The sequence below is a fragment of the Eulemur rufifrons genome, chromosome 15 (assembly GCF_041146395.1).
Source record: "Eulemur rufifrons isolate Redbay chromosome 15, OSU_ERuf_1, whole genome shotgun sequence".
NCBI lineage: Eukaryota > Metazoa > Chordata > Mammalia > Primates > Lemuridae > Eulemur > Eulemur rufifrons.
In genome coordinates, this window is record NC_090997.1 from 15,438,399 (window position 1) to 15,466,029 (window position 27,631).

The 27,631-nt window shown below is 43.3% G+C and overlaps 1 protein-coding gene across 1 annotated transcript in view; it reads right to left on the reverse strand.

The window, feature by feature from the left end:
• Positions 1 to 251: 251 nt before the first annotated feature.
• ADGRF5 (adhesion G protein-coupled receptor F5) overlaps positions 252 to 27,631 on the reverse strand; it is a 98,536-nt gene continuing 71,156 nt past the window's right edge. Inside the window, exons 10-22 of the mRNA XM_069488153.1 lie at positions 25,702 to 25,905; positions 18,884 to 19,054; positions 16,786 to 16,905; positions 16,424 to 16,633; positions 13,787 to 13,999; positions 12,464 to 12,619; positions 10,264 to 10,472; positions 7,895 to 8,074; positions 4,684 to 6,078; positions 3,409 to 3,450; positions 3,260 to 3,319; positions 2,505 to 2,589; positions 252 to 586 (exon numbers count right to left, since the gene is read on the reverse strand). Of these exons, the coding sequence (XP_069344254.1) occupies positions 507 to 586; positions 2,505 to 2,589; positions 3,260 to 3,319; positions 3,409 to 3,450; positions 4,684 to 6,078; positions 7,895 to 8,074; positions 10,264 to 10,472; positions 12,464 to 12,619; positions 13,787 to 13,999; positions 16,424 to 16,633; positions 16,786 to 16,905; positions 18,884 to 19,054; positions 25,702 to 25,905 (3,125 nt within the window). The 3' untranslated portion in view covers positions 252 to 506. The remainder of the gene's footprint in view (positions 587 to 2,504; positions 2,590 to 3,259; positions 3,320 to 3,408; positions 3,451 to 4,683; positions 6,079 to 7,894; positions 8,075 to 10,263; positions 10,473 to 12,463; positions 12,620 to 13,786; positions 14,000 to 16,423; positions 16,634 to 16,785; positions 16,906 to 18,883; positions 19,055 to 25,701; positions 25,906 to 27,631) is intronic.

Here is a 27,631-nt window from a genome sequence, read left to right on the forward strand (position 1 = left end):
TTTCTTTAGTCTTTTCTTTGTTCTTCTTTTTTCTCTTTTTCTTCTTCTTCCCTCTCTCTCTCCCTCTCTTCCTTCCCTTCCTTCCTCTCTTCCTTCCTTCCTTCTTAGAATTCACTGGAGTATTTCCTAGGTACTAGAATCTTACTTATTATTTTAATTAAAGCTTATCATTGTGCCCATCGTGTGAAAAGTAAAAATGTCTTTTCAAAATTCTATATTACAATATAGACAGAGAAGTTGGGCTTGGGGGATTTGCATTTCACTTAAATACTATACATATTTAGTATCACATTAAGGGGTGGGGGTGGGGGAACAAAAATAAACATAACAATTCCTTGTAGTCTGTCTTTATAGAAGAAAGCCTCTTCCCTAAGGAAAAAGTCTCTTCAGCATCTGTTCCCAGAGACCTGTGCAGACAGCAGGTCACTGGTGGCTTTGGAGCGATCTCCTTTTTTAAAGCATATCCACAGTTCCCAAGAGGTCACATGGGTTGGATTTTCCTGTTCTTAGTTGAGCAATGAATACGCACTAGATGAATTTTCCACAGAGGAGCTCGTTGTTTCTGGGGTGGAAACATTATACGTTCCTGAAAAACAGAGCAGCTCAGCCTTAAAGTCAAGCCTTTGTGGACTTTGGGGTGTGAACATCCCCTGATGAAGCCAGGGGAGCTCTGGTCCAGGAGCCAGGTAAGCGTGGCCATGCCTGGAAACCGCCCATGCCTGCCCTCCTCCCTAGACCCAGGGGTGCCGGAGAACAAACAGAGCTGTCGTTCTCATGCATGCGGGCGGCTGACAAGCACTAACTACGTCACATCATACCAGCAGCCAGATTTCTACAAAGGACAGGAAGCCCCCCAGGTGGGCAGCCTCTCCACATGCCAACACATGCATGGGGCTGGGGACTTCTGCGGGAGGGAACCTCCCTGGTCCCCCCGGAATTATGGGGAAGCTCTTGGGAGGGACCTGGAGGATACGCTGAAGGCAAAGGTTTGGAAAAGGAAAGAAAAGAGAAAATTACAGGGGAAGAAAAGGCAGGACCAGAAAAGCAGCAGAAGTCAGGAATGCCAAGAAAAGTGCTGAGAATCAGTGCAGCAAGGAAGGCAACCGCAGAGCAACTGCACAGGCTCGTGTCTGCGGCGTGGTGGGGACTGTGCACAGAGAGAGGGCAGGAAGTGTGTGGTGGGCGAGGGAAGGGTCAAAGTGCCCACCCTACCATCAGACTGGAGAACTGCCACCGCTAACAAGGTTTCCATCATTGCCTGGGGGGACCTTTGGGGCTGCTGATGACATAAACCACAGTTACAGTGCTTATGAAACCCTCAAACTGGCCAGGGGGGCTGCATTCATGACCCTGAGTGGCTATCCAGTGGCAATGCCCAGGGACCTCAGGCCTTGGTACCTTGGGAACAGAGCTTGCACGCACTTCAAATTTCCTCTGACTGATTCAGAAACCAGGAACACATTTTATTGGCTTTACATATTGTGCAATTCTGAGTCTGTGGACTTATCTAACAGTGCTTTCATTATTTTCATTTTCATGCAAGCAGTAAACACGTTCCAGTGACAGTGCTAGCAAGGTGCAATAGCTCTAATACACTCTCTGGAGATTGGATCACTTCACAATAGGTCTAATCAGGGACTTTCAAAATCAAAAGCAGAAGTCTGCCAGTTTCATGAGGAATGTATCCAATTGAAGCAGAAAACACCAAGTCCTCTGGAGTTTTAATGGTTGTAGGCATTCCCCAAATTTTCTCTTATATGAAAAACCTTGTTCTGGAATATTGACACATTTCTAGACTCTGCATTGGTGAGACATGTTTAGTTTCAAAATACTGGAAGGAATTCTGGGGATTATTTTCCTCAGGGTGGGAGATAGGGGCATGGAACAGGGGTTTTAATTTGTCAGAATAGCTGAAACTTATTGCCCGAAGTCATTAATAGCATTTATGCCACATCTCCAAGGTAGAAATTTAACTGTGAATAGAATAGCTAACTGGGATGGTCCCTCATATATGCATGCACAGTTTCATAAATGCCATTGTGTAAAACAAGCACATTCCATAAAAAAGAAAACAAATCTACAGAGATCCTGTAGTAGAATTTTCTAAATATATTCTAAATATATTCTTTGCTGCACCATAACCCAGAAACATGGCTCCTATTTAACATAAGTTGAAAAGAACTCTGTGTTTGACAGGGTCAGCAATTTACAGTTTCCATCTTTAGGGCCGATATTTTGACAGTCAGTTCTCCGAAGGCTTGTCTAGATTATCTGAATCTTACTCCTCGTGAGTTATTAGTTGCTCACTGAAGGCAGCTGCCCTCCGTCCCCACCTTTTGGTGATTTATGAAAATGTGAGCAAGTGCCTATATTTGAGCTCGACCCCCGAGGAGGCCAGGTCAGGTAGATGCCTCGAGTGGGGGTGGGGGAGTAGCAGCCTCGAGTCTCCCCATCAGAGCAAATTTGTTCTGTCAACCAGGGAGCACCTAGAGGCCACAACGTACCTGTTTTACCAAACAAATTGTTAAATCTTCTTGATATCGGAGAACTCATAGAAAACACAGGCGTGGATGAACCTATGGATGTTGACTGAAGAGAGAAACAAAGTCAATCACAAAGCAATTACTTGTCATGTTAGACCAAGGCTGTTTTGACTTCTAGGTTGGAGGTTGGTTTGCCGCCCTCTAGTGGTCACTGCCCACATCTCTATCCTCACCCCTTCAGGCTGCATTGAGATCTCATTAATAGAATCTTACGATCTGTATTAGAAAAATAAACTTCAAATACATCTTTTATTATTTAATAAGGTTTTAGTATCTTCCTACATGTGAATCGCAGTCATATATGTTCAAGGGCAACAGCTATATTCCAAAATGAACTATAGAAAATCCTATCGTCATTATTCCTCAAATTGTTTTCCCTGCTGCCTTGAATTCCCCCGGAAAATTATTTCTCATTGAAAGTTTGATTTTAACCTTAAGTTTATATTATCAATTACATACATATCTATTTAAGGATGTGGAGTAGCATCCTACCAGGAGACCCATGGACATGCTTAGCAGGCAGAATGAGGCAGAAGCAAAGGCAACTGAACAATCGATGCCAACACTAGTTGTGGGGGCAGCGGGGCTTGAGCATGCAAAGTACGCAGCCCCATTGTCCAAAATCCCAAGGTAAAAATTCAGTACTTTCTACCTCTTCCTACTAGTGGAGCCCATGAGAATATAAGACGGAAAGTCCCTGCAGAGAAGGGGTTTACCTTGGAGTGCTGTGAAGACCATCTGGACAATGAAAACTTATTCAGCAAAGCTTCCTGTACCTGCATTGTTGAAAAGAAGTTATCACGACTTAAACACACCACGAGCACTTTAGACTTTTCTAGAAGCATGAAACTGCCATTGTTCTTACCTTCAAATCCCACAGGCATCCAAAGAGTAAAATGAATAATCCCTGAAAAAAAGATTAAGAAGAAGTGCATTTTAATCACATTTGGTTGTCCAGTAAAACAGGAAGTAGTGCTAAGCTGGTGTGGAAGTTGTACTGGCTCTTTCCCGTCCGAGTTTATGGAATGAGTACGTACGTGATAGCAGGTCCACGCCAAGGGGCTCTAAATGTCATCACGTTGGGAGGATATTTTCTAGTTCCCCATTTCCCTTCAGTTGTAAGCTATAGGGCCTGCTGGTTATGCCACTAAATACACCTCTTATGTCTACAGTATCGCTCACGTGGTTGTGATGAGAATTGGGGCCTGGAGTAGGATAATTAGTTCCTTCCATCCGAGGCATGCCATGAAGGTCATTAGATATGAGCCATAAAGTTTGGACCACAGGCCCAGTAGCAGAAATTAGGGTTCATATGGCCTTGTCAAAAGCATCCAGGAAGTAATATCTCAGTTTCACCTCCAGCCCCCTCCTCCTCACCAGCTCACAGGGGCCTGTATCCTTGGGCAGGTTTTTCTACTCTTACCACCTCTCTGTTGGGTGAAACAGGATTAATCACTCCCTTTCTTTGTGCTCCAAAGCCTGTTGTCTGTGCCTCTGTGATAGCTCTTCTATTAATGAAGAGCTGGTCTGCATTGTAATTTGTTATGTGCTGCAGGAGAGCAAAGAAGATGTCTTTTTTTTTTTTTTTTTAGTATAATTGAGCAGATTTTTCTGACATTCATAGGGCCTTCATTCTTTGATTTTTCAACATATATTTCCAGAGAACCTACTATGTAGTATGTAACGTTCATGTCATTCAGATGATTACTGAGAACCTACTCTGTGCAAGGTGTCTGTGAGGTGCTAAGGATGCAGTAACGAACAAGCACGATGCAATCCCTGTCCTCACAAAGACAGGATTTTCATTTAGAAGATAATAGACTGCATCAAGATAATCTTGAACAAATAGCAAAATCCAATATAGAAACACGCCTTTCCTGTGTTTGCATAATCAGGGCGTTTAGAAGAGACTGGCCTCTGCAACTAAATTATAATGCAGGTGATAGAAAGTATGATGTTCTGTGGGAGCAGAGAAATGTGTCCTTTCTATTGCATTGAATTCTTATAATTACTGCTCTTTAGGACTAAAGCTTCCTCGGGACTAAAATCATTCCCCATTCCTACTCTTGTTTGTGTTTCTGTTATTAATTTTCCCCACAGGAATAAAAACTTCCTGAGAGCCCTGCATTGCAAAACTCACCTGGAAGGCATTGAGGAGGGCAAATATGATATGGAATACCAGGTTGGTCCCCGGAAACACAGTGGCAAGGCCAAAACCCCAAGTGAGCCCCAAGAGTGGCGTGAGGACCCCGATGCTCTTGCCGATCTGGAACAGGCTGCTCTTCTCCTGCTTGCACGGCTTGTCTCCGATGGAAGGCCTCAGGATCTTGGTGATGACCACAACCGTGATGGTCACGTTCACGACCACAATGATCAGCGCCGGGATGACGAAGGCCAGCAGGGCCTTGGTGTCCTCCCAGTTGAGCCAACAGATATCCTTCCTCGTGTAGACGTCCCGTGGCTGGGTGGCCCCCACCGTGATGAGGGAGATGGCGAGGGGGCAGCCGTAGCCGAGAAAGAAGGCAACGGCCTTCTGCGTGGACTTGCTCGCTTCGTGCAGAATGAAAACCAGGCGATAGAACAGCATGAGGCCCAGTGTCAGCATCCAGAAGAAGCCGCTGAGGTAGAAGAAGTGGATGAAGAAGGTGGCGGCCACGCAGGCCGTCCTGCAGAGCACGTAGTGACTGTCTTGGATGGCGGCCACCACGATGAACCAGGTGTCGGCCACCAGAAGGGAGGCGGCAATGTTCACGATGCAGACGTGGCGCATATAGGAAGTCCGGTTCTTGGTCACTGACTTCCACACGACAGACTCCACCACTAGACAGGCCGCCAAGCTCAGGATGGAAAAGCCCAGCCCAATGTAAGAAATGATATCCAGTAGTATCCCCAGCAGAGAGCCGGGGTCTGGGGAGTCAGGGGACATGAGGACGGAGAATGATGTTAGGTGGTCACAGATACAGGTGATATTGTCCTCATTACTTTCTTCAACGTGGCACCCACTGCTGTCCCACCCCCCCGTGTGGTTGGCGAGGCTGAAGTTCCAGAAGACGCATTTTGTTTCCCCAGGTGAAGGGCCGATGTTCTTAAAAGTCATTGAAATCCTGAATGGCATGGTTATGTTGTGGCTGATAGTGGTTGTCATCACTAAGTTGTTTGCAAAATTCCTTTTCTGAATATCCTGGGCAAGGATGGCTTGGAGAGTTGGGAAAGCCACGGTGACAATAGATGAATCTGGCTGCAAGTTTCCCAGCTGGCGCTTGTCAATGACCACGTTGCCCCAAAGGTCAGCCTCTGAGAAAACGAACCTCTGTTCGTAGGTTTTGGGGTGGCTAGGTTTGATCACCATGCTGCTCATCTGCACATTCTCTTGGGACAAGGACAGGGACGGGTTATCTCCTAACCGTAGTGCTCTGGAAAATCGTTCCACTGAGTGCAGCAGCTGTGAACTCTGGTCGGTCTGTTGCTGCTGTAAAACCTTCCAGGTGCTCAGGACGGGCTTGTTGAGGATGATGTTAATCGTGAAGAGCACGTGCTGTAAGTGACATGGCATGGGATCAAACCAACCCAATTCTTTCAATCATAAAAAAAGAGAAAAACAACATCTCCCTGGAAACTGATTGAGTGGGTACAGGGAAGAGGAAAACAAAAGAGAAGAAGGAAGCATCACAGGCAGTGGGGCTCTGTGACCTGCCTTCTCATGGCAGAGCTTAGCAGACGATGGGCCCCCAAGACTGCGAGACTCCATTAAACCTTCACAGTAGTGACAGTGAGAAGCACACTCTCCCACCCCACCCAATCACTAAGGCCAATCCAGCAGGCTGGCAGAAATCTTTGTTAATTTCTTGTCTTTCGTTTTAAATCTCAAGCCTGTACAGGCTTTTTGCTGAGTGGTATCTCACCAGCAAGGGTGAGGAAGTCTCAGGAAACACTCTCAGATCCTGAGCATCGAATGAACTATGCAAGTGTTGCCAAAGGCATCTTTATTTTGTGCTAAACAATTTAATTCTCTCTCCCCTAGACTTGAGATTGCCATTTTCCAATCAGGCTCTCCCCTCAAATAAAGTATCTGCCCTTCTTTGCCTTGTTCTGTTCTCTGGAAGTATGAACCCTACAGAAGCTTGAAATGGTGCCCCCCAATGACATATCCTAATACACGAGCCCCGTGAATGTAACCTTATTTGGATAAATAGTCTTTGTGGATGCAATTAAATTAAATCCATCCTGGATTACCTGGGTGGGCCCTAAATCCAGTGACAAATGTTCTTACAGAGACAGAAGAGAAGACAAATGGAGAAGACAAGGCCATGTGAAGACAGAGGCAGACACTGGAGTCATGCAGTCACAAGCCACAGAGTGCCTTGTGGCTGGGAGAGGCAAAGGAGGAGTCTCCTCTAGAGCCTTTGGAGGGGACTTGGCCCTGCAGATCCCTTGATTTCAGACTTCTAGCCTCCAGAACTGGAAGAGAATACATTTCTGTCATTGCAAGCTACCCAGTTTGTGGTCATGTGTTGCACCAGCCCTAGGACACTTACATAACCTCTTTGGACTCTGTCACTAAGCTTGTTGCCAGCTGGCCTCTGGTTGGGCTCTGCCAATGGGAGGCATTGGCAGGAGATAGGAGGGTGGGAGAAGAGAGAAGCTGAGACACATTTTCCCTGCTGCCCACCACTTCCCCTGCCCTTGGTCCTCTTTCTCCTCAGCACAGCTCCGGCCACAGCTGTGGCCTTCCAAGCTCCGGCGGACTGGTCTCCCCTCCAAGGCATTAGGTCTCACCGGGCTCTGTCTGCATCATTTCCCCTCCTTTCACTGGAGGGCTGGTGATGTTGCTGATCTCTGGGTACCTCATTACTTCTTGTTTGTTTGTTTGTTTGTTAACCCTGGCTTCACCTCTGTAAGTACCCCTTCATCAAAATAGAATAGTACCCCTTCATTAAAGTCCCTTCATTTGAAGTCTTCTGGGTAAATTCTTTTTCCTCTCAGAACCCTGATGTCTTCAAAGTTCATGTTTAGTGCTAGACCTTTGAAAATCTCACCTTGCACATATTCTGAAAACCTTTAATTCCCGATTTTCCTGGAAACCAGATGAGAATTCACTCTGTTTTAATGAAGAAAGTAAAGCAGAGATTCACTAAAGAAATCTTTTTAAGCTCCCAAAATAAATACTGGAAACACTCCCTGATATCCTAAAAGCTGCAGCTGGCAGAATGGGTGACTCTAATGTTCAGAGTGTCGCTCTGGAAAAGACAGAGAAGAAGCCACAATGGGGAGGAATCGTGTTTCTGGAACACAAGTCCTGAGGGGGTGGAAAGGCAAGACCCACAACCCCTGCAAAGCTTAAGCCAACTCACCTTCATCATTTCTGAATTAACTTGGATTGGCACTGTTGAGAGCAAATCGAGGATGTTAATAATGGCTCCCAGGCTCCCAGGAGATGAGAGGATTTCATGTTTCACCTGGTCTGTGCTAACAGAAAGATCCTTCAGGTACGTAGGGAGCTTCTCGTCCTGGGAGGGGCTCTTGATCAAAGCCTAGCAAAACAGAAGCCAAAACGGACAACTTGCCAATCATCCCAGCTAGCAAACCTGGCTGAGCGATTTAAGACAGAATCTCTCAGATCTGTAGTTTCCCTTTTTTTCCATTCCCGCCAAGTATGAGTATGCCCCGTAAGATAATGTACTCATCCCCAAACTACCTGTGCATGCTCTTCAGAATGGAATCTGACACAAGGCCTCACACAGAAGGTGAACAGTGAAACCTATGTTCACCTGCCTTCCTAACTGGAATAGGAAGGGAAAATAGATGTGATTGCTAGAGAACTCCATTGTACTCAATTAAAGTTGAGAAAAATTTTCACTGGGGTAATCTGCATGGAAGCACATTTGCCACTCTTTGCTTTTCTTCATGTTTCCCAGCTCATCATTACAGTGACCGCCCTTCCCAGTTTTCCTGGGATAGTTCTGGTTTATATCTTTCCTCCCAGTGTGATTATTAAGAGTGCCCTCTTTTATGCTCAAAATGTGTCCTCATTTGGATGATAGGTTATATGGTCATCCTACCTATAAGGATTACTCTTCTGGTTCCTAACTTTCTAACACCTACTTGTAAATAGAATGAGCTCAAATTCTATCTTCTATAGGAAGCCTTTGAGGAGTGTCCCAACCCAGGGGAGTTTCTTCCTTTGAATGCAAAAGTACTTGTTTTTTTTTTTTAACATACTTTACATCTGTTACATCTCCAGTAATGTCATCTCACATTTTAATTTCAATATCACTCCAAATAAATTATAAACTCCTTAACAACGTGGGCAATGTGTTACTCTTCTTTATATCCTTTGCATATCCTATAATGCCTAATATAGTACAAGTCCCTTAGCTTGGCACATAGTAAGTGCCCAATAAATCTTTGCTGAATGGGTAAATCAAATGGAGCTTGATGGACCAGCATGATCCTTTCTTCACTAAAACTGTATTGAGTTCAAATTATAATATCTATCCTTCTTGATTAGGATAATTTATATCTTCTGTGTTTCATCCACCAAGGTCCAGGTCAGATATCATCTTTTTCAAGCAGAATTTCTTGATTTATCCTAGCCAAAATTAATGTGTATGTAACTACCCGATCAGATTACATTCTTTATCAAGCCAGAGACCAAGTTCTTATTTGGCCCATTTACCTTGACAGCACTTACAATAATGCTTTCCACATAGAAGATACTTTAATGAATTTGGTGTGAGACAAGAGGAGAGACAGAAGATAATTAGATAATACACAAATAAATATTACCCCTTTTTCTCAATTCTTCCTCCAGTGGCGAGAGGATTTGGAGCTGGGTGTCTGAAGATGTCACCATTAGATATAACCCCACTAGTTTCATAATCAGTATTTATCTATTGTAGCTCATAGATTTTAGGGGTCTCTAAGTCACAACAAATTAAGTGTAGAGGTGACATTTGTTTATTTTGCTAGAAAGAAAGGAATTTTCCCCTGCTACATAGCAGTCACCTCTATTCTAGGTAAGCGAGGCAGGGTAGTTGCTTCTTCAGAAGTATGAGTTACCCCCGAGGAGTGAGAAGAGCTCAAACCGATAAAAGCACCAAACCCAACTATTGTTTTTAATGGATGAACCTTATTTTTTATATTGCTCCTCTGTCTGAAAAGATTATAGCTATTTGCTTGTTGTCAAAATTATTCAAAAAGGAGCAATGAGAGAGAGGATGATTCCACTGCACCTTGGAGGTAATTGGACACATGGTACTTTCTAGAAACACCGAGGGAGGAATGCATGAGGCCGAGGTAGATGGAGAAAAGTTTATGAGGGCATCTGCGTGCAGATGGGCTGACATCAAGATGGCATCAGCCCTGAAATGGCGGGCATCGGGGGCTTTTATAGCCAGGTTTGGGCCAACCCTCAAAGGGGAAGGGGAAGGGGGAAGGGGTCTTAAAGGCAAAAGGTTCGACCTAACAGTACTGAGAAGTCAAAGTTAAGATATCCATCTTATCCTAGAGGAGAGCACATATTCTGTTGCCTTCATATTTGAATTTAAGCATCCTTAAGCATTTCTAGGGTTGCATCTCCTTTGGAAATAAGCAAATAAAAGTAGCTTTGGGGAGCAACACAAATAATCCCAAAGCCCACTTTCCTAAGTGCTGAGAAATTTGATAGAGCTCCAGACAGAGCTCCCCACCACAAGCTCAGAGTCAAAGGTTTAAGGCTCACCTTGGCCAGCAGCAGCAGACTATTGATGGGGGCAGAGATGCAGCTGTTTCTCGTCTCCGTCCACTGGGAGCCTACACATGTGTACGTGATGGTCCCGCCCACAGGGCCGCCCACGCTGCTGGGCGCGTTTGAGAACTGGCACAGCTTCTGCACGACTTTCCCGGGCTCCCCAACACCGAGTCTGGCATTTTGGCATGTGATGTTCTCCCCTGTGATGGGAACACAGAAATACAAGCGACAATTGCAGGAGGAGAAAAGACAGTGGACGTAGGGTCAGGGCTAGGTAGAATTTTGATGTTTGAATTTGTATTTCTCTTCACTTTCCGTGACCTTTTCAGAGTTACCCAATTTCTTAATTTTGCCCATGATTTTCCAAAACCCCTCCCTGCTCTCCATACAAACCTGACTTCCGTGATCTGTTCTTGGTTTTCCTAACAGAATTTATGCCTTCATCTAGGGATGCTCATCTGTGGCGTGTTAGAATCACCTGGGAAGATGCTGAAAATGCCAGTGTCTGGGCTAAGTAACTCAGAATCTCCTGGGCTGGGATTCGGGCATGGGCGGTTCCTAAGCTTCCCTGGGGATTGCAGTGCACAGCCGGGCTGGGAAGCACTGCCACAGTCCAGGCACCCCGGGCCTGAATCTTCTAATCGATATGTTTACGCATTTGTTTCTTCTGGTTTCCCTTCAAGGTGTCTCTATGTCACTTCATGACCAGACAGGAAAGGGGAAATGACGCCTGACGCAGAATCTCTAATCTGCAGACCCCTCCATCATCAACGTTTCTATTTAGCACTAATTGTGATTTTAACTACTGTATAACATCTTAAAATAAGTAATTTCTACTGGGAAACAGAAGTGAAACCAGATTTGGTATAAAGAAAGAGGGAAGAATAAAGATGAGCGAATAAAACGTGTGGGCTGAGATGAGGGGAAGGAGGGCAGGGACAGTGATGAAGTGACTTTTGCTGCACCCGGAAGGGGCTGTGATTGGTCAGGTCAGGGGACAGTGACTCTAAATTGCTTCCTGCTTTGGTGTCCGGGACCCAGTTACCAACATGTGTGAGAATGACCACAAATTATTCAGTAACCTCAAACAAGCTCAGTGATAGAGCCGTGGGTGCTTCCTGCACCCGGAGTCCTGTCACTGGGAAGATTTAGAGCCAGGAGGGGTGCGGGGGTGGCTTATGGTGGGAGCCCAGGGTCATCATTTATCCCTTGCCCCTCTGTTGCTACCGAGGAGAGCTCTTCAGCGTGGGCTTTGATAGAAACGTCTCCATAAGTCAGGACCTTTGACCTTGAAGACACTACGCAAGAGCTTATTGGCTCAGTGACAGCAAAGGACGGGAAAGGCAGTTGTCTATTCCTGAGATCAGTTCTTTTCCTGTAGCCCTGTCTCGGGAAAAGAGTGCTAGTAAGGACATCCTGCCGTTACTGCAACTTCAAAAGACTCTCGGGCCAGGCGCGGTGGCTCACGCCTGTGATCCTAGTACTCTGGGAGGCCGAGGCAGGAGGATCGCTTGAGGTCAGGAGTTCGAGACCAGCCTGAGCAAGAGCGAGACCCCGTCTCTACTAAAAATAGAAACAAATTATCTGGGCAACTAAAAATATATATAGAAAAAATTAGCCGGGCATGGTGGCGCATGCCTGTAGTCCCAGCTACTCAGGAGGCTGAGGCAGGAGGATCGCTTGAGCCCAGGAGTTTGAGGTTGCTTTGAGCTAGGTTGATGCCACGGCACTCTAGCCCGGGCAACAGAGTGAGACTCTGTCTCAAAAAAAATAAAAGATAGTAGATAAAAAAAGAATCTCAACCTCACACGGGTACTGTCCACTGTGCCTGCTGGTGCACTGCTTAGCCTCCCAGACACAGCAGAAGTGCGGTTTCATCTGCAAGGCCTTCTGGATCACCTCCTCCTCACCTACCTCTGCAGAGATAACCAGGTGGCCTCTTCCTGCCACCCCCCACATCTCCGGGTTTGCACTTACTACATTATATGTGATAACGCTTTTTATCCGTAGGTCCGAGACTGGAGGCCACAGAATGTATTTATTTCTTTTCAGTCCCCCATGGTGAGCCCAAGGCCTGCCACAGTGAAAGTGTCTAACATATATTTATTGAATGGATGAATGAGACAGCGAATGAATAAAGGAGTCCCTGCTCCTGATGATAACATTTTAAAGTAATTTAAAGTGCTCTTACCCGGAACCAGATTAAGCTTCATAGATTGGCTCCAGACGGAATTGTTAGCAGCATTGGTAAAGTGACAGAACACATCAATCGTTCTTGAACACCAGGAAACTGAGTTTGCACTGAAATTGTGTTTGTAGCACACTTGATTTCTATTAACTTCTTTTACTAAAAAAATAGAGATGTCGAAAGAATTAGGTCACAATATGAGTATCCAACGCACAGATTCTGTTAAGATGATACAATATGGATAAACCTGTCCAAACTTTTCCCAGGAATGTGCCACATTCATTTTAATGTGATTTTATATATTTACATATTTACCTCATTGCCTACTATGGTGTCTTGCATTGAGCATGTCCCTAAGAATAGTTACTGAAAGAATGAATGAGCTTGTAAATCCCTCATGAAGGTGTCTGTGTTTTGAGATTTTGAGTTTTGAGCTCATGTTTGGTTGACCTTAATCTCTTGGAATCCTGAAGGATTTGGATTGAGGGCACAGTCTACCAGAGAGAATCTGTATTTTTTTTTTTCCAAATGCCATAGGGTGCTACCAGTGGATAACTCTGGGCTCAGCTTCCTGAGCCACATAGGCAATACAAATTCAAATTCCAAACCTGGGTGACAGCAGGACAATTATACTTCTCAGGGGAAACTTTTTGTCAACTCAGAGATGAGGCCACATGCTCCCAACTCTGGCAGATGGATTTTGTTTTCCTAGTCTACTCTTTTACCAAGCATATCACCCTTTGAAGGTTCTGATACTATGCCAATTGGTTGGGGATGCCTCAGCTACTGCTTAGGGAGCAAAGTATTTTCTTTCATGCCCTCCAAAGGCTTAAAACCCAAGATTCTGGGTTTCTTTCTGATACTGACAAATGTTCACAAGGAAGTTTCAGTATTAGTTAAAGTCTCATTTCTATTTTTTTTCCCTCTACATTTTTGGTGCTTGGTTATTTCTCTTATTCTTTTACATGCTCAATTATGTATTTAAAAATATTTTTGTGGCACTTTTATAGCATCAAGAGAGAGACTATCAGAATATCTAGTCTGCCATAGTGAAGAAGTGGAAATCCTATGAAGGCATATTAATACTGTCTTCAACAGCTCCCACCAAAAAGAATGGGCTCCACCCATACAGAGTCCCAAGATTTAGCCACAAACCAATGACCCACCAGCCACAAGCAAAACAGAAGGCTCGTAGGAGTCTGCTCTGTTAATTCTGTCTGTGATGATATAGTCCTAGTGTTTCTTGCTCTCTCTCTTAATAGTAAGTTTTCAGACTTCACCTATATGAAATAATATACCCCAACCATTCAGCAATCAGCATCTTACCAGCAAGAAAGAACAAGGAACCCATGTGGAAAGTTACTTTGTAGTCTTCATCCTCCTCTATGCAGCATTTGATGTGATGGAAACCGCTGCATAAAACACTGGCTTCCAAAGGATCCACCATGATGTTTGACTCTAGAGGCAGCGGGTGAACAGTGACGTCTTTGGTTGCAATACTGTATGAATTGCTGTATCTAAATATGCAGTGATAGGTTCCTGAGGGGAAGGAAGCAAAAATGAGATGGATGGCCGGGCGTGGTGGCTCACGCCTGTAATCCTAGCACTCTGGGAGGCCGAGGCGGGTGGATCGCTCGAGGTCAGGAGTTCGAGACTAGCCTGAGCAAGAGCGAGACCCCGTCTCTACTAAAAATAGAAAGAAATTATATGGACAACTAAAAATATATATATAGAAAAAATGAGCCGGGCATGGTGGCGCATGCCTGTAGTCCCAGCTACTCGGGAGGCTGAGGCAGAAGGATTGCTTGAGCCCAGGAGTTTGAGGTTGCTGTGAGCTAGGCTGACGCCATGGCACTCACTCTAGCCCGGGCAACAGAGCAAGACTCTGTCTCAAAAAAAAAAAAAAAAACAAAAAAAAACAAAAATGAGATGGAATGAAGTAATCGTTCTTAAAAGGCATTTGCTGGGAAGGTTAAGAAAAGGCTTAATTTTCCCTCTCGAGCCTGAGTAAGGGCACATCACAACTTTCTGGACACGAGAGAAGAAAATGCTTGATATGCTTGCCTCCTCCTCGGTTCTCCATGTATTGGAAGGACTTACTTTCAAATAGAATTAAGTGGCTTATCCGAGGTCATACAGAAGAATAGGATTTCAAGCCAGGTTTCCAATTCCGACTCCAAGTTTGTTTCAGCAACCCAAGGAATAAATGGGAATTTTGATGTGTGCAGGGATGGGGAATTGTTTGAAGAAAGTTTTAGCCTGATGGAGCATTGTGGTGTCACGATGCCCCTCTCTTCCCATCTCAAAGTGAGCAGGCCCCTCAGGTCCCAGGACAGCATGGCACCAGAGGACAAGCCACCATTTGGGCAGCTGCCATGGAGATAGCATAGCAAGATTATAATGGCCCCTGAAGTTAAGTAAGACACTTCAATTTTCTCTGCATTCCTTTTGTGTGCCCCAACTCTGGAAAAGCCAGATGCGGCAGCTAGCCAGAGGGAAAAGAAGTAGAACAGGAGAGAAAAGAAACTCCTTTTAATTTCTGTTGGGAGGAAGGGGGAATTTAAATTGAATATAAAATGAAAGTGTAGAAGATTTAGATCAGAATGGATTTTTTTCAGTAACTAGTATGGGACTCTTTAATAGTTTAAAGTGACTGGAAAAGCTACAGTTCCTCTTAGGTTATTGCCTGGTAGTTGGGAAGAACAACTGGACATCATAGGTTTGAGGTCAGTCTGGGAGGAAAATACTTCCATTTCCTGGTTGTACACTACCAAGTGCAGCCCAAACAATAACTAGTTATTTTACAATGTTGGGTAGGTCTTATGCAAAAAAATAAAGATGACATGGGACTCGCAGAATCTAGACAGGTTAACTTTGTAGTGAATGAAAGTCTTCAGAGTGGAGTGGTTAAGACTTGGCCGCTGGAGCCAGGCAAACTGGGTTTGCATCCTGGCTCTGCCATTTACCAGATAAATAATCTTCAGTAATTTACTTAAACTCCTCCAGTCTCAGTTCTTTCATCTATAAAATGAGGATAATGACAACACTATCCTCTAGGTTTATTGTTTTTACATGAATTAATTCATTTAAATACTTAGCATTGGCCGGGCGCGGTGGCTCAAGCCTGTAATCCTAGCACTCTGGGAGGCCGAAGCGGGCGTATCGTTTGAGCTCAGGAGTTCAAGACCAGCCTGAGCAAGAGCGAGACCCCGTCTCTACTAAAAATAGAAAGAAATTAGCCAAACAACTAAAGTATATACAAAAAATTAGCCGGGCATGGTAGTGCATGCCTGTAGTCCCAGCTACTCGAGGGGCTGAGGCAGAAGGATTGCTTGAGCCCAGGAGTTTGAGGTTGCTGTGAGCTAGGCTGACGCCACGGCACTCTAGCCTGGGCAACAGAATGAGACTCTGTCTCTAAAAACATAAATAAATAAATACTTAGCATAGTGCCTATCACATAGTAAGGGCTCAATAAATGTTAGCTATTACAGCAGCAGTTCTATCAAATCCTCTTTGCTCCCAAAGATTTGCATTTCCTCACAACAATGCATGGAGGTAAATAGGAAATAAAAATGTTTCCTTCATTGGAAAAAGACATACAAAATTTTTAACTAGTTTTCTTAATACCACAGTTGAGTGAAACCCTCCCAACAGGCCAGTAAAAGTCCTTTTAAAAACGATCCTCTTCACTTACTAGCAAGAACACAGGCTCTGGAATCAGAGAGATTAGTTCCATTCCTGGCTCTGCAACTTGAGTTGTTTAAGCGTAGGCATAGTTATTACCCTCTCTGAGCCTCAGTTTCTCCATCTGTAAAATGGGAATAAGGACATCGTCCCCCTCCAAAGGACTGTTGCATTAAATGTAAAGACATCATGAAGAGCAGACCCTCCAGGGATGGTAACTATTATTGCTTGTGTCCAGGGGCCCAGACAACACAATACAGCGTCCGGCCTTTCACTCACCGTTCCACTCCCTGGTCGAGGTCTTGACTGTCAGTACTGACTCTGCTCCATGAAGATACTTTCTTGTGGTATAAAATCTTTGATATATTTTAATTCCAGCAGAAGTGTTCCAATACACCTCATCATAGTCACTCACATCACTGATGCATTTTATAGAAAAGTTTTGTCCCTCAGAAACAGAAATTGGGTCCGGGGTTATTGTTAGGTTGGCTGAAAAAATGCAAACAAAACAGACAAAACAAAACCGACAACAAGTCCAATGTTTAGTCTTTCTGGTGATATTGACACACGAGTGAAATTTCAGAGAGAGATAGAGAACATGGACCGTCCTGACTCTACTTGTGTCAATGCGGGATTGGTACCTTGCTGCTCCTGGGCTTTACTTGTGTCTAGGCTGTTCGCGGTAGTGCTCTGAACTGTACTCATTTCCATCACATGCCTCAGGACCTCGTGCACTTCCCCTCCGGGGCTGGAATTAGCTCCTGATGATCAGCAGGGCAAAAGGGTGCAAACTTAGGAGTGTTGACTTCACCCCAGCTCCCCTGCAACCTCTTCCGTGGCAACTTGAGGGAGAAGAAACGCTGGGTTCCCAGAACAGCTTCATTCTCCGCTCTTAATTTTAAGAAACTTTTTTATAATATCATATTGCACATTAATTTCTCCCTTTCTACATCTCTCCTCCATGAAAATATGAGTGCTGAAGGGCAAGCCTTTGACTTCTGTGTGTTTGCATCTCAGCACGCAGTGCTGGATCTAGTATACAGTCAGTGCTTAATAAGGAAAAGAGTGAATTCCATAACTACGTTAAGTAGGAGGATCCTAGGGTGTAGCTCCCAAATGATTACACCTGGACTGTCTCAGGCAAACTAGGATGTATGGGCATCTTCATTATAATTATAAACTATGTAACTATCATAATACAATTATTTATATATAACTAGAATTATAACTAACTTTACTACATATGTACTCCTCTTTCTGAGAAGTTCCTCATAGATCTGTGAGAAATTATTCATTGAAAAATGTTAATAAAACCATTATAAATATCAAAGCTTTTATGAACATCCCACTATTTTTGCCTCTGGTTCTAACTTTCCACTTCCCTCTGAGCATAGCATTTACATGGTTGGCACCTTCAAGATGCCTTTCACTTTGGACTTCTATAAGTGAACACCTTCCTGTCTCGAGCCCATGGACGCTGGCCTTCTTTTCTAATCAACGTAAAATCGCATTCTTCATCATAATCAAAAGAAATCAAGGCTTTCCATAGTGCCTCTTAGAAGTTGGGATTCGATTGCTCAGACACAGCCCCAAAGTCATTCAAGCAAGGTTTAATGTGTCCTTGTATCACCCTCGCTGGCTGAAGGGATCATGAGGTGGCTCTCTAAGGTTTAGCTATTTCTGAGAGTGAAAACAAAAAGGCTCGTGGAACCCTGAATTTGGTTCTCTTGATTCTCAGATGAGGCTCCAAACTACCAAACTGGTGATTTTCAGCAAAGGCTAAATACATCCCTAATAAGTCCCGTTTTTGCATATAGGGGCAAATTTCTATTGAGTAAATTGAGGAAAGATTGGGTTTACCTGAAAACATTATCGCCCTAGAAGAGCTCATGGGTGTTTTGAGCACTTTGCGGTTTTCTGTAGTGAGAGCAGTTTTGCGCTCCCGGTTTAACCCTGAAGGTTATGTGGGCCCACGTCAGCCTAATCTTGATCTTTGTAAAAACACTGAGTCATGATAGCAGAAAACGTGAACAAGAGTGACAAGGATTGGTCAATCCTTCCTCTAAAATTGCTCAAAAGAGATCTGATGATTAATCTAAATAGTTCATTTTTGTAAGACAGGTGAAAGAACAAGTTTTAATGCCCCATTTTTGCAGATGGGATGAAATTATAATGCTTTATGATAGGAAGAGAAATGATACTTCTAAGAGGCCTAACTAAACTGATTGAGAGCTTAAAAACCACTTGTTTCCACTGTGAAATAACCACAACGTGTCAGATTATTAAAGCTATCTGCAGCATTATCTCTAGAAGAGGTGAATGGGAGGGCAGGGGTGGGGGTAGTTGAGGGGTGCAGGGAGTGAGCCAGGCTGCTGGAATTCAAGAAGGTGAGAATGGGGCTCTGGGGAAGGGGGCATTCAGGACGTTGTCCTACACATTCAATGATAATAGGACTAACCTGAGTGTGAAATTCTAGTTCCCAGGCCACCTTCTGCCTTATGCCCCAGGGTCCTTCACTGTGTCCCACCACTACCCTTCCTGATTTTAAAAAGCCTCCGTCTGAACTTAAATTGGCAGGGAGGGAAACCCACTTCTATCTCCCATTGTCTGGCCCCAACCACACCCTGACTCCCACAGAAGACGCTGCTCATTTTGCTCATAGACATTCCAGTTGATTGGCAGCCCTTATTTAGGGTGCAGCACATTTATGGCTAAAATTTCTAAGGAAAGGGTCCTTACCCACAGAGATGAAGGTCACTTTGATGTTCTTACTGCCTCTGGCTCCGTAAGCACTGATGAACTCGCACGTGTAGACGACTGTCGTTCCAGACGACCCGCTTGGGAATTGGGTTCCATCAGTCTTGAGGGTGTATCTGCTGCAGCCAGAATCTACGTCTGTTTCAGGGTTTCCTGTAACGACAAGCAATTCTTTTGCTGTTACAGTTGGATAATTCTGTGATTTAGTAGCAAAGAGGCCAAATCAGGAAAAAGGAGTTTACTATTTAAATGGATTTCTTCTCTTTGAATGGAGAGGCGAGATGGACAGCAGTTAAGTCTGCAGCCTCTGCATCTGGGTTGCCTGGCTTCAAATCCTAAATTCCACCACTTACTAGCAGGGTATTGTTGAGAAAGTCACTTAACTGCTCTGTGCCTCAGTTCTCCAGATGTAAAATGGGGATAAATCATAGTAGTCACTGCCCAGGACTATAGTAAGGTTAAATGAGATTTTATGTATGTATAAAAGTTCTGTCCGGAAAGTATCCAGCCATGTAATATGAAAAATAGAGACATTTATTGAAGAAGATACAAGACACAAGAAACATTGTACCTAGGACAATGATGCCTCGGTCCCCTTCAGAGTAGACACCTTGGGACTTTACACAGTTCTCCCAGTGTCTCTTAACCCAACCCGTACCCATTCAATGTTCTCAGGTGTTCTGCTTGTTGTAGGCCTTCTAGAACATGAACCATGTTTAACAGATTCTCGACCATCTTTGAAGTGTTTATGCCATGCTTTTATTTGCGCTTCGCTCATTGCACGGGCCCTGAGAGCCTTCCGAATCATCCGAATAGTTTCTGCAGAGGCATGTTCAAGCTTAAGGCAAAATTCGATGCAGATTTGTCACTTTACTCGCTCAGCCATTTTGAATGCGACGGCCACACAGTACACAGGCTCACTCAGCGGGGTGTAGCGCCCCACTGACCAGTACAGCGAAGGCGTCACTGTTCACGCCTCCACATCCCAGTCCACTCTCCTTGGTTGCCGGGTTACATCGCTGTCGTGCAAACCTTTCTCATCATATTAACAATGGCTGGGTACTTTCTGGACAGACCTCGTATATATACTTTTAGAAAAGCGCCTGGCTGGGACCTGCCCCAACAAAGACCATGAATGACGGTCACTGGGATGTGAAAAGTGACAAAGAGAAGCAAGGTGTTTGGGTACGACTTAAATGAAAGTAAAAAAGACGTCAGATTATGTAGACAACTATTATTATTGAAGGGAGGACAAAACAATACTGGAACATCTGATAGTCATCTCATTTGAGGAACGTTTTTTTGTAAGTTGTTCCCTCCTTAAATCTCTGCACTTTAGTGGAAGCTTCAACTTCATGCTTTCTCAGTTACCAGCAGATTCCCCATCAAAACAGCTCCCTTCCCTACCTTCCTTTCCCTTCCTGGAAATGCCACCCTCTGAGCCATCTTTCCTCTTGCCTGGGGTTCTAGGACACCCTGGAGGCTGATTTTTCTACTCCATCCCCTTCACTCTCTCTCCTCCCATCTCCACACACTATCCTAAGGCATTTTTCAAACACTATCAATCTTCCAAAAATGAAAAAAAATAAAAAAAAAAAAAGAATAAGCCTCTTGATTAGTTCCAACATAAATGCATCTTTTTCAGCTCTGGCTGGATGATCAATGATATTTGAAATATTTTGATTGACATGTAACTAGCATTTTTTCCCTAGGCCCCAGAATGTGGTTTAAAAATACTGAACTGATTTTCATCTTCACCTTGACTAAATTACCTCCTAGCTCATAGGCACAAGCACCCCTACCCACCTCCACTTACCTTTTGAAAATCTACTTCCTCCAATTCTTCCAGGACGTCCCTTCATCCTTTGCCTTTCCCTTCCCCTGTGTCTTTAATTTTTCCTCTGGTTCTTTCTCTTCCACCCCCAGATAGACTCAAGTCTCCCCTTCCTAAAGGGGTCTTTCCCCAATCTGAAAGCCTCCTAGCCACTACTGTATTTTCTTCCTCTCTTCATACCACGATGCTTCTATATTTGCCACCTCTAATTTTTCATCCCCATTTTTTTATCATATCTTTGCAGTTGGCCTTCTTCACCTTCCGCTCCACCAAAAGCGTTTCTTTAAGGCCAACAGTGACCCCCTCTTTCCTATATCTAGTGGCCTCTTCTCGTGCTACCTGGACCACAGTGTCTCATTCTGCTGACCACCTTCTCTCGGCCTGTGCACTGCTGATTCCGTGGGTGTCTCCTGCTTCTCTTTTCTCTCCATCCCTCCTTCTGGGGCTCCCTTCCAGGATCCCCACCTTCTGTTCCCTTATGAAATGCTGCCTCATCTTTTTCTCCACTCTCTCGCTGGACAACTTCATGTGCACCTATGGCCTCTATTAGATCCTGTATTTGAATGACTCCTGCTCTATTTCTAAGACAAACACTCTGGTTGGAAACTTTAGGAGCAAATTCCTGAGTGTCAATTTCTCATCTTATGTACCTTTGACTCAACATGTCTGATGAAGAACTCATCTTCATTTTCCCCAGACAAAACCTGTACATCTTCCAGTATGTCCTCTCATTCCCATTGGCATTCCCCAAATTAAAAATCTTAAAGTCATCTTTAGTTATTTGTACTCACTCACATTTTACCTCTACTCAGTCATAAAAAAACTTTTAGATTATACTTCTGAAACATCTCACTCTAGCCCACGGTCATTCACACTGGCCCCATTATCTATTTTTGCCATTACACACTGTTGTAGCTTGGTCTCTATTTTTGGTTATTTGCCCTTTTAATCTATTGGAGACACTATCTCAAAATTTATTTTTTCCAAAGTTCAGCTCTGACCATTTCCTCTTTTTACCTTAAAAAATCTTACCATTTCCTACAGGATAAAGTCAAATCTCCTTAGCATGACATATGCAATTATTCACAGTGTGATTTTAATCTGCCTGTCTCCTCTTTATCTCATTCTATATGCCTCTCTTAAGAATTAGATCACATCCTGGGCCTTCAACATGCCCTGCAGCTTTGCACCTCTGTGCCTGTGTTCACATCTGGAATATTCTCCTTCCCTCTTCCTCCTGCGGACTCTTACTCATCCTTAAAGACTCAGCTATTTCATCAAACTAACTTGCAAGACAATGAGCTATGCAGGGTGGCGTGTAGAAAAAGATGCACAGAAATAGTGATAATTCATGGGAGATAGGTTCCATAAGAGAGAATTCAATATATTATGTAGATTAAAGGAGGAACATTTTAGTTGGGAGACTAGGAGAAGAGGAAGATTTGCCCTAGGCCTTGAAAGACATTTAGGGTTTTAATAGATAGAAATGGGGCTCGCGGTTCTGGTGTGCGTGTGTATATGTGCTGGGTGTGTATGAATCAGTGCTCCTTGGAGAACCTGGAGTTCCATTAAGCTGATTCAGGGGCTGGGGCTGAGTTGGGGAGTAGGATGATAATAAGCTGTGTGGACTCCAAGCCCCTCACCCTTTTACTAACTAGAGCAGCTCCACTCTGGTCTGCTTTACACATTAGATATGCTCTCAACCAGGGAGCAATTTTGCCTCCCTGGGGGAACATTTGGCAATGTTTGAAGACATTTTTGGTTGTTGCAACTGGGAGTGTTACTGGAATCCAGTGGGTTTATCAGCCAAAGATGCTGATAAACATCTTATAATACAATGCACAGGACAGTTCCTCCCAGCAAAGAATTATCTGGCCCAAAATATCAATAGTGCTGAGGTTGAGAAGCCCTGCATTAGACAACCATGCAAGACTTTGCTTGAAGAAAGGATTCTATGGGTAAATCAGAAAACCACTGATGTAAGCAAAACACAGAGGCAGCAGCATGTGGATTTTGTTCAAGGAACAATAAGTAGTTCTGTCAGCTGAAACATAGGAAAAGAGTGGAGATAAGGCTTCAAAGAGATGGTAAACACAGAAGACAAAGGCAGAATCTCCAAATTGGCATCATTCACACTGTATTTCATATAATGCCCCGCCCGCCCCGCGGCTGTGCAACTCAAGGATCCTTCGTGAGAAGTACTGAATGCAGCTAATAGGTTGGTGCTTTGTTTTATGGAGAAGAGACAGTAAGTGATTACAATTTTGCTGCTGAAATCTGCTGCCTAGATAATATACTAAACCTTCATCTATAAAATGGTGATGGTGGTACCTACTTTGCAAGACTTTTGGTGGGGAAGTGGGGAGAAAAACTCAGATGATAAACGTAAACATTGAAAACAGTTGAATACACTGAATCAGCCAGAATAACTTTTTTTTTTTTTTTTGAGAAAGGGTCTCGCTGTGTTGCCCTGGGTAGAGTACAGTGGCAACATCATAGCTCACTGAAATCCCCAACTCCTGGGTTCAAGCAATCCTCCTGCCTCAGCCTCCCAAGTAGCTGGGACTATAGGCACGTGTCACCACACTCACCTAAATTTTCTACTTTTTATAGAGTTGGGGGTCTTGCTCTTGCTCTTGCTCTTGCTTAGGCTGGTCTGGAACTCCTGGTCTCAAGCAATCCTCCCTCCTCAGCTTCCCACTGTGCTAGGATTACAGGAGTGACCCACTATGCCCCACCCACAATAACTATTTTATGATAACAGTGATAACCATAAGGAACACACCCTTCACTTTTTCTCCAAGTGGTAGGAAATCTTCATTGTATATTATTCCTCTTAAAGTTAAGAGGAATAATTATATATTATTCCTCTTAAATTCTACCAGTGTTGAATACTTCCTCTCTTATTCCTTTCCAGAGTGCTTTGAAAATGCAACCGTTTCTGAGACAGGATCTTACATTCAATTCCAAATGCTCTGAGTAAATTGTTTTGCTAGATTTCTTCCTACAGACCCAGAAAAAAATGGCTGCTAAAATAACTTCTGGACTTTGGAGAGAGAGAGCTGCAGTGAAGGCCAGCAAGCACAAGAGACAGAAGGGCAGGGTGCCAGGGCAACCGCTAAATTCATCAGAGAGCCACCACACAGGTCCCCAAGCAGCCAGCCCTGTGGCAGGAAATCCATTGTTCTGCAGTCCTTCAGCCGCTCTGGGCATTCACAGCGAGGTCCCCGAGCATCTGCGACACAGACTTCCTGGTTCCTTTGCCAGAAGGCAAGGTTTTTCACCTCTCTTGGCTGAAATCTTCTAAGTCAGTACCACGGGAATTGCACAAGGTCTTTCTACCACCTGGCAGTTCCTTCGGGAAGCCTACACCTCCTCTTCCTTAAAAATCAGGGAAGTGACTACATGTATCATGTGTCAATATTTTCAAGTTACCAGATACCTTTCCCATATTTCTGAGTACTTTAAAGTCAAATATAAACACTGCAGGTGAAACTTGCTTTGCCAAATAGATGTGCTCCGGAAAATTCAGGTGTAAATGGATTATTTTATTTTGTTATAATTTAAAAGAGTCCGATAGCAAAGGCTTTATAAAATGAAGGCTCACTACACTAATGTATTCCATGGGTAAAGCCACATCTTACGTTAAAGATTTTTTCTTTAATATGAGCACATAATAGTGTTGCTTCTTAAGAGAAGAGCTAAACTTGTTCTATGCAGTTTCTAGGTAGCAAATAGTCCAAACTCCGCCAGACCAGCTTGATCCAGTGCTGGCCCATCAGGCACGGGTCATATATTAAATAGTTTAGCCAAGACAAACACTGGTCTTGTGAAACAAGATCTGCGGTAAGTCCCAATCCTTTCTTTTCTTTTTATATTCTGACAACCTTGGATAAGTCATTTAATCTGGATCTCAATTTCCTTACTTGAAAATTGGAGGTAACATGCCAGCTTCAAACTTGTGGTCAAGTTTAAATGTAATTAAAAGCAATAACATATATTTTATTTTTTGAGACAGTCTTGCTCTGTCACCTTGGCTAGAGCACAGTGGCCTCATCATAACTCACTATAGCCTTAAACTCCTGGGCTCAAATGATCCTCCTGCCTCAACCTCCCGAGTAGCTGGGGCTACAGGTATGAACCACTAAGCCCGGCTAATTTTCCTAGTTTTTGTAGAGATAGGGTCTCACTCTTGCTCACGCTGGTCTTGAACTTCTGACCTCAATGATCTTCCCACATCAGCCTCCCCGAGTGCTAGGATTACAGGCGAGAGCCACCGTGCCCGGCTGGTAATATATTTTTTAAAAATGGGTTAATCATAAACTGTTGTACAAAACAGAATTGGTATTGCTGTTTTAATTTATTATTATTATTACTGTTATCAGTATAAACTGGAGGATAGGTAACTTCAGGTAAGATCTCATATCTAAAACAAAAGCAAACAGGATCAGAAATTGACATGAAACAATTGAAAGATAAACAGATCTCCACAGAGAGAGAGAAAGCTGGAGACAGAGAGAGAATATTGAGATAAGCATCGACAGGAAGACAAAGAATTGAGAAGGACAGACACCAGTGGAAGAGACACAGAAATGAGGAAAGGTCAGACCTCAATGAAAAGTCAATGACCTCATCCTTAGCTCTTTGCTGAAGATGCAAAGGAAGGTGGGATAAGCTTTTCCCCATGGAGGTGCCTTGGACTAAAGTCACGAGGATCACTCCCTCTTAAGTCTTCTCCTGTTGGGATCTTGTCTACAATACAAGCATCATACTTGTATGCATGTATTTCTGGAGTTTTGCTCTAGAGTGGATAAGCTGGAGCTGGCATCAAACCTAATTCTTTTTTATAGTCTAAGTCCAGTACAAAACAGCCACTGACATTTCCCCCTCCACCCACCACATCTCCCATTTTTACTTGGCCAAAAGGCAAAACCTATTTGCAAAAGGACTTATCTAACATTCTCACCTGGAATGTTTATTTTTCCTTCCTGCTTCCATTCTACTTTGCTCCAATTAGCATTATTCTCAGTGCAGCAGTTCAAAGATACAGGATTGTTGTCGCATATCACCTTCATTTCTTCATTTGCCAAAATTCGGATGGGCAGAACATTTATTTTGTTTCTGGACTCATATTCAAAAATATCTAATATCAGTTTGCAGACATATTCACCTGTATAGGATACACAAAATCATTTATTGTTACTACATGTGTGTATTTCTTTAGATGAATGGTAGCCTTATCTCATGTGTCATGACAGTACTTCAGGAAGCATCATTTTTTTCAAAAGCATCTCAGGCTTGGTCTAAACCTTCCTAAAAAAAACATTCAGAAAGTGCAGATATTTCTGATGTCACAATACAGAGTAGAGAGATCTTCTATTAAATAGTAGAAATCTCAGGGACTTTGCTAGTAAGAAAAAAAAGTGTAAGAACAGAAGAGGTAAGAAAGAAAAATCAGAAAGCTTTGGAGAATTAGAAGATGAGGGGTAATATTGGTACCTGTTTAACCATGTGATAAAATCAGAGTCAACAAATGTGTGATAGGAGCCATGTGTCTATAGCCCACCTTCTCGTACAGAGAAAAAGAGATGGCCTTATTAATGTCTGGGTTGTAATGAAGTTATTAAATTCTAGGATGTGTCAGGTTCATCGCTAGTCTCAGTGAAGAATTAAGACTTATTCTTCTGTGGTTGTTTGGAGTGGGCAGGAGGGTAGGGAAAGACCAAATGGAAAGGTTACAACGGAAAACAAGAAAATTTGGGGTGGAGTTGATGGATACATTCACTATCTTGATTGTGGTGATGGTTTCACAGGTGTACGTGTGTCAAAATTTATCACATTGCATACTTTCAATATGTGCAGTTTATTACATGTCAACGCATCCTCAACAAAACTACTTTAACATTTTTGTTTGGGTTTTATTTAAATTTTTAAAAAATTTCAGAATATTATGGGGGTACAAATGCTTCAGTTACATGGATTGCTTTTGTACTGCATGAGAAAAAGTTATAAGTGTGCCCATCTCCCAGATTGTGTGCATTGTACCCATTAGGTATGATTTCACCTATCCCCCTCTTCTTCCCTCCCACCTGTTTGATTTCCATTGAGTTTTACTTCCTATTGAGCACATGAGTGTTGTTAGGTTAGTTCTAGTTTAATAGTGAGTATGTGCGGTGTTTGTTTTTCCATTCTTGTGATGAGAGAATGGTCTCCAGTTCCATCCAGATTCTTACAAAATGTACTAATTCATTTTTTATGGCAGAGCAGTACTCCATAGTCTACTTATACCACATTTTATTAATCCACTCATGAATTGAAAGTCACTTGGGTTGATTCTACATCTTTGCAATTGTGAATTGTGCTGCAATAAACATCTGAGTGCAAGTGTCTTTTTGATAAAATGGCTGTTTTTCCTTTGAGTAAATATCCAGTAGTGGGATTGCTGGATCAAATGGTAGGTCTACATTTAGTTCTTTGAGGAATCTCCATATTATTTTCCATAGAGGCTGTACTAGTTTGCAGTCCCACTAACAGCGTATAAGTATTCCTTTCTCTACACATCCATGCCAGCATCTATTGTTTTGGGACTTTTTGATAAAAAGCCATTCTCACTGAGGTTAGGTGATATCTCATTGTGGTTTTGATTTACATTTCCCTGATGATCAGTGATGTTGAGCATTTTTTAATATGTTTATTGGCCATTAGTCTATCTTATTTGAAAAGCTTCTGTTCATATCTTTTGTATACCTCAAAATTATAAAAGCCATATATGACAAACCCACAGCCAACATCATACTGAATGGGAAAAATTGAAAGCATTCCCATGTGGAACTGGAACTAGACAAGGTTGCCCACTGTCACCACTTTTATTCAACAGAGTGCTGAAAGTCCTTGCC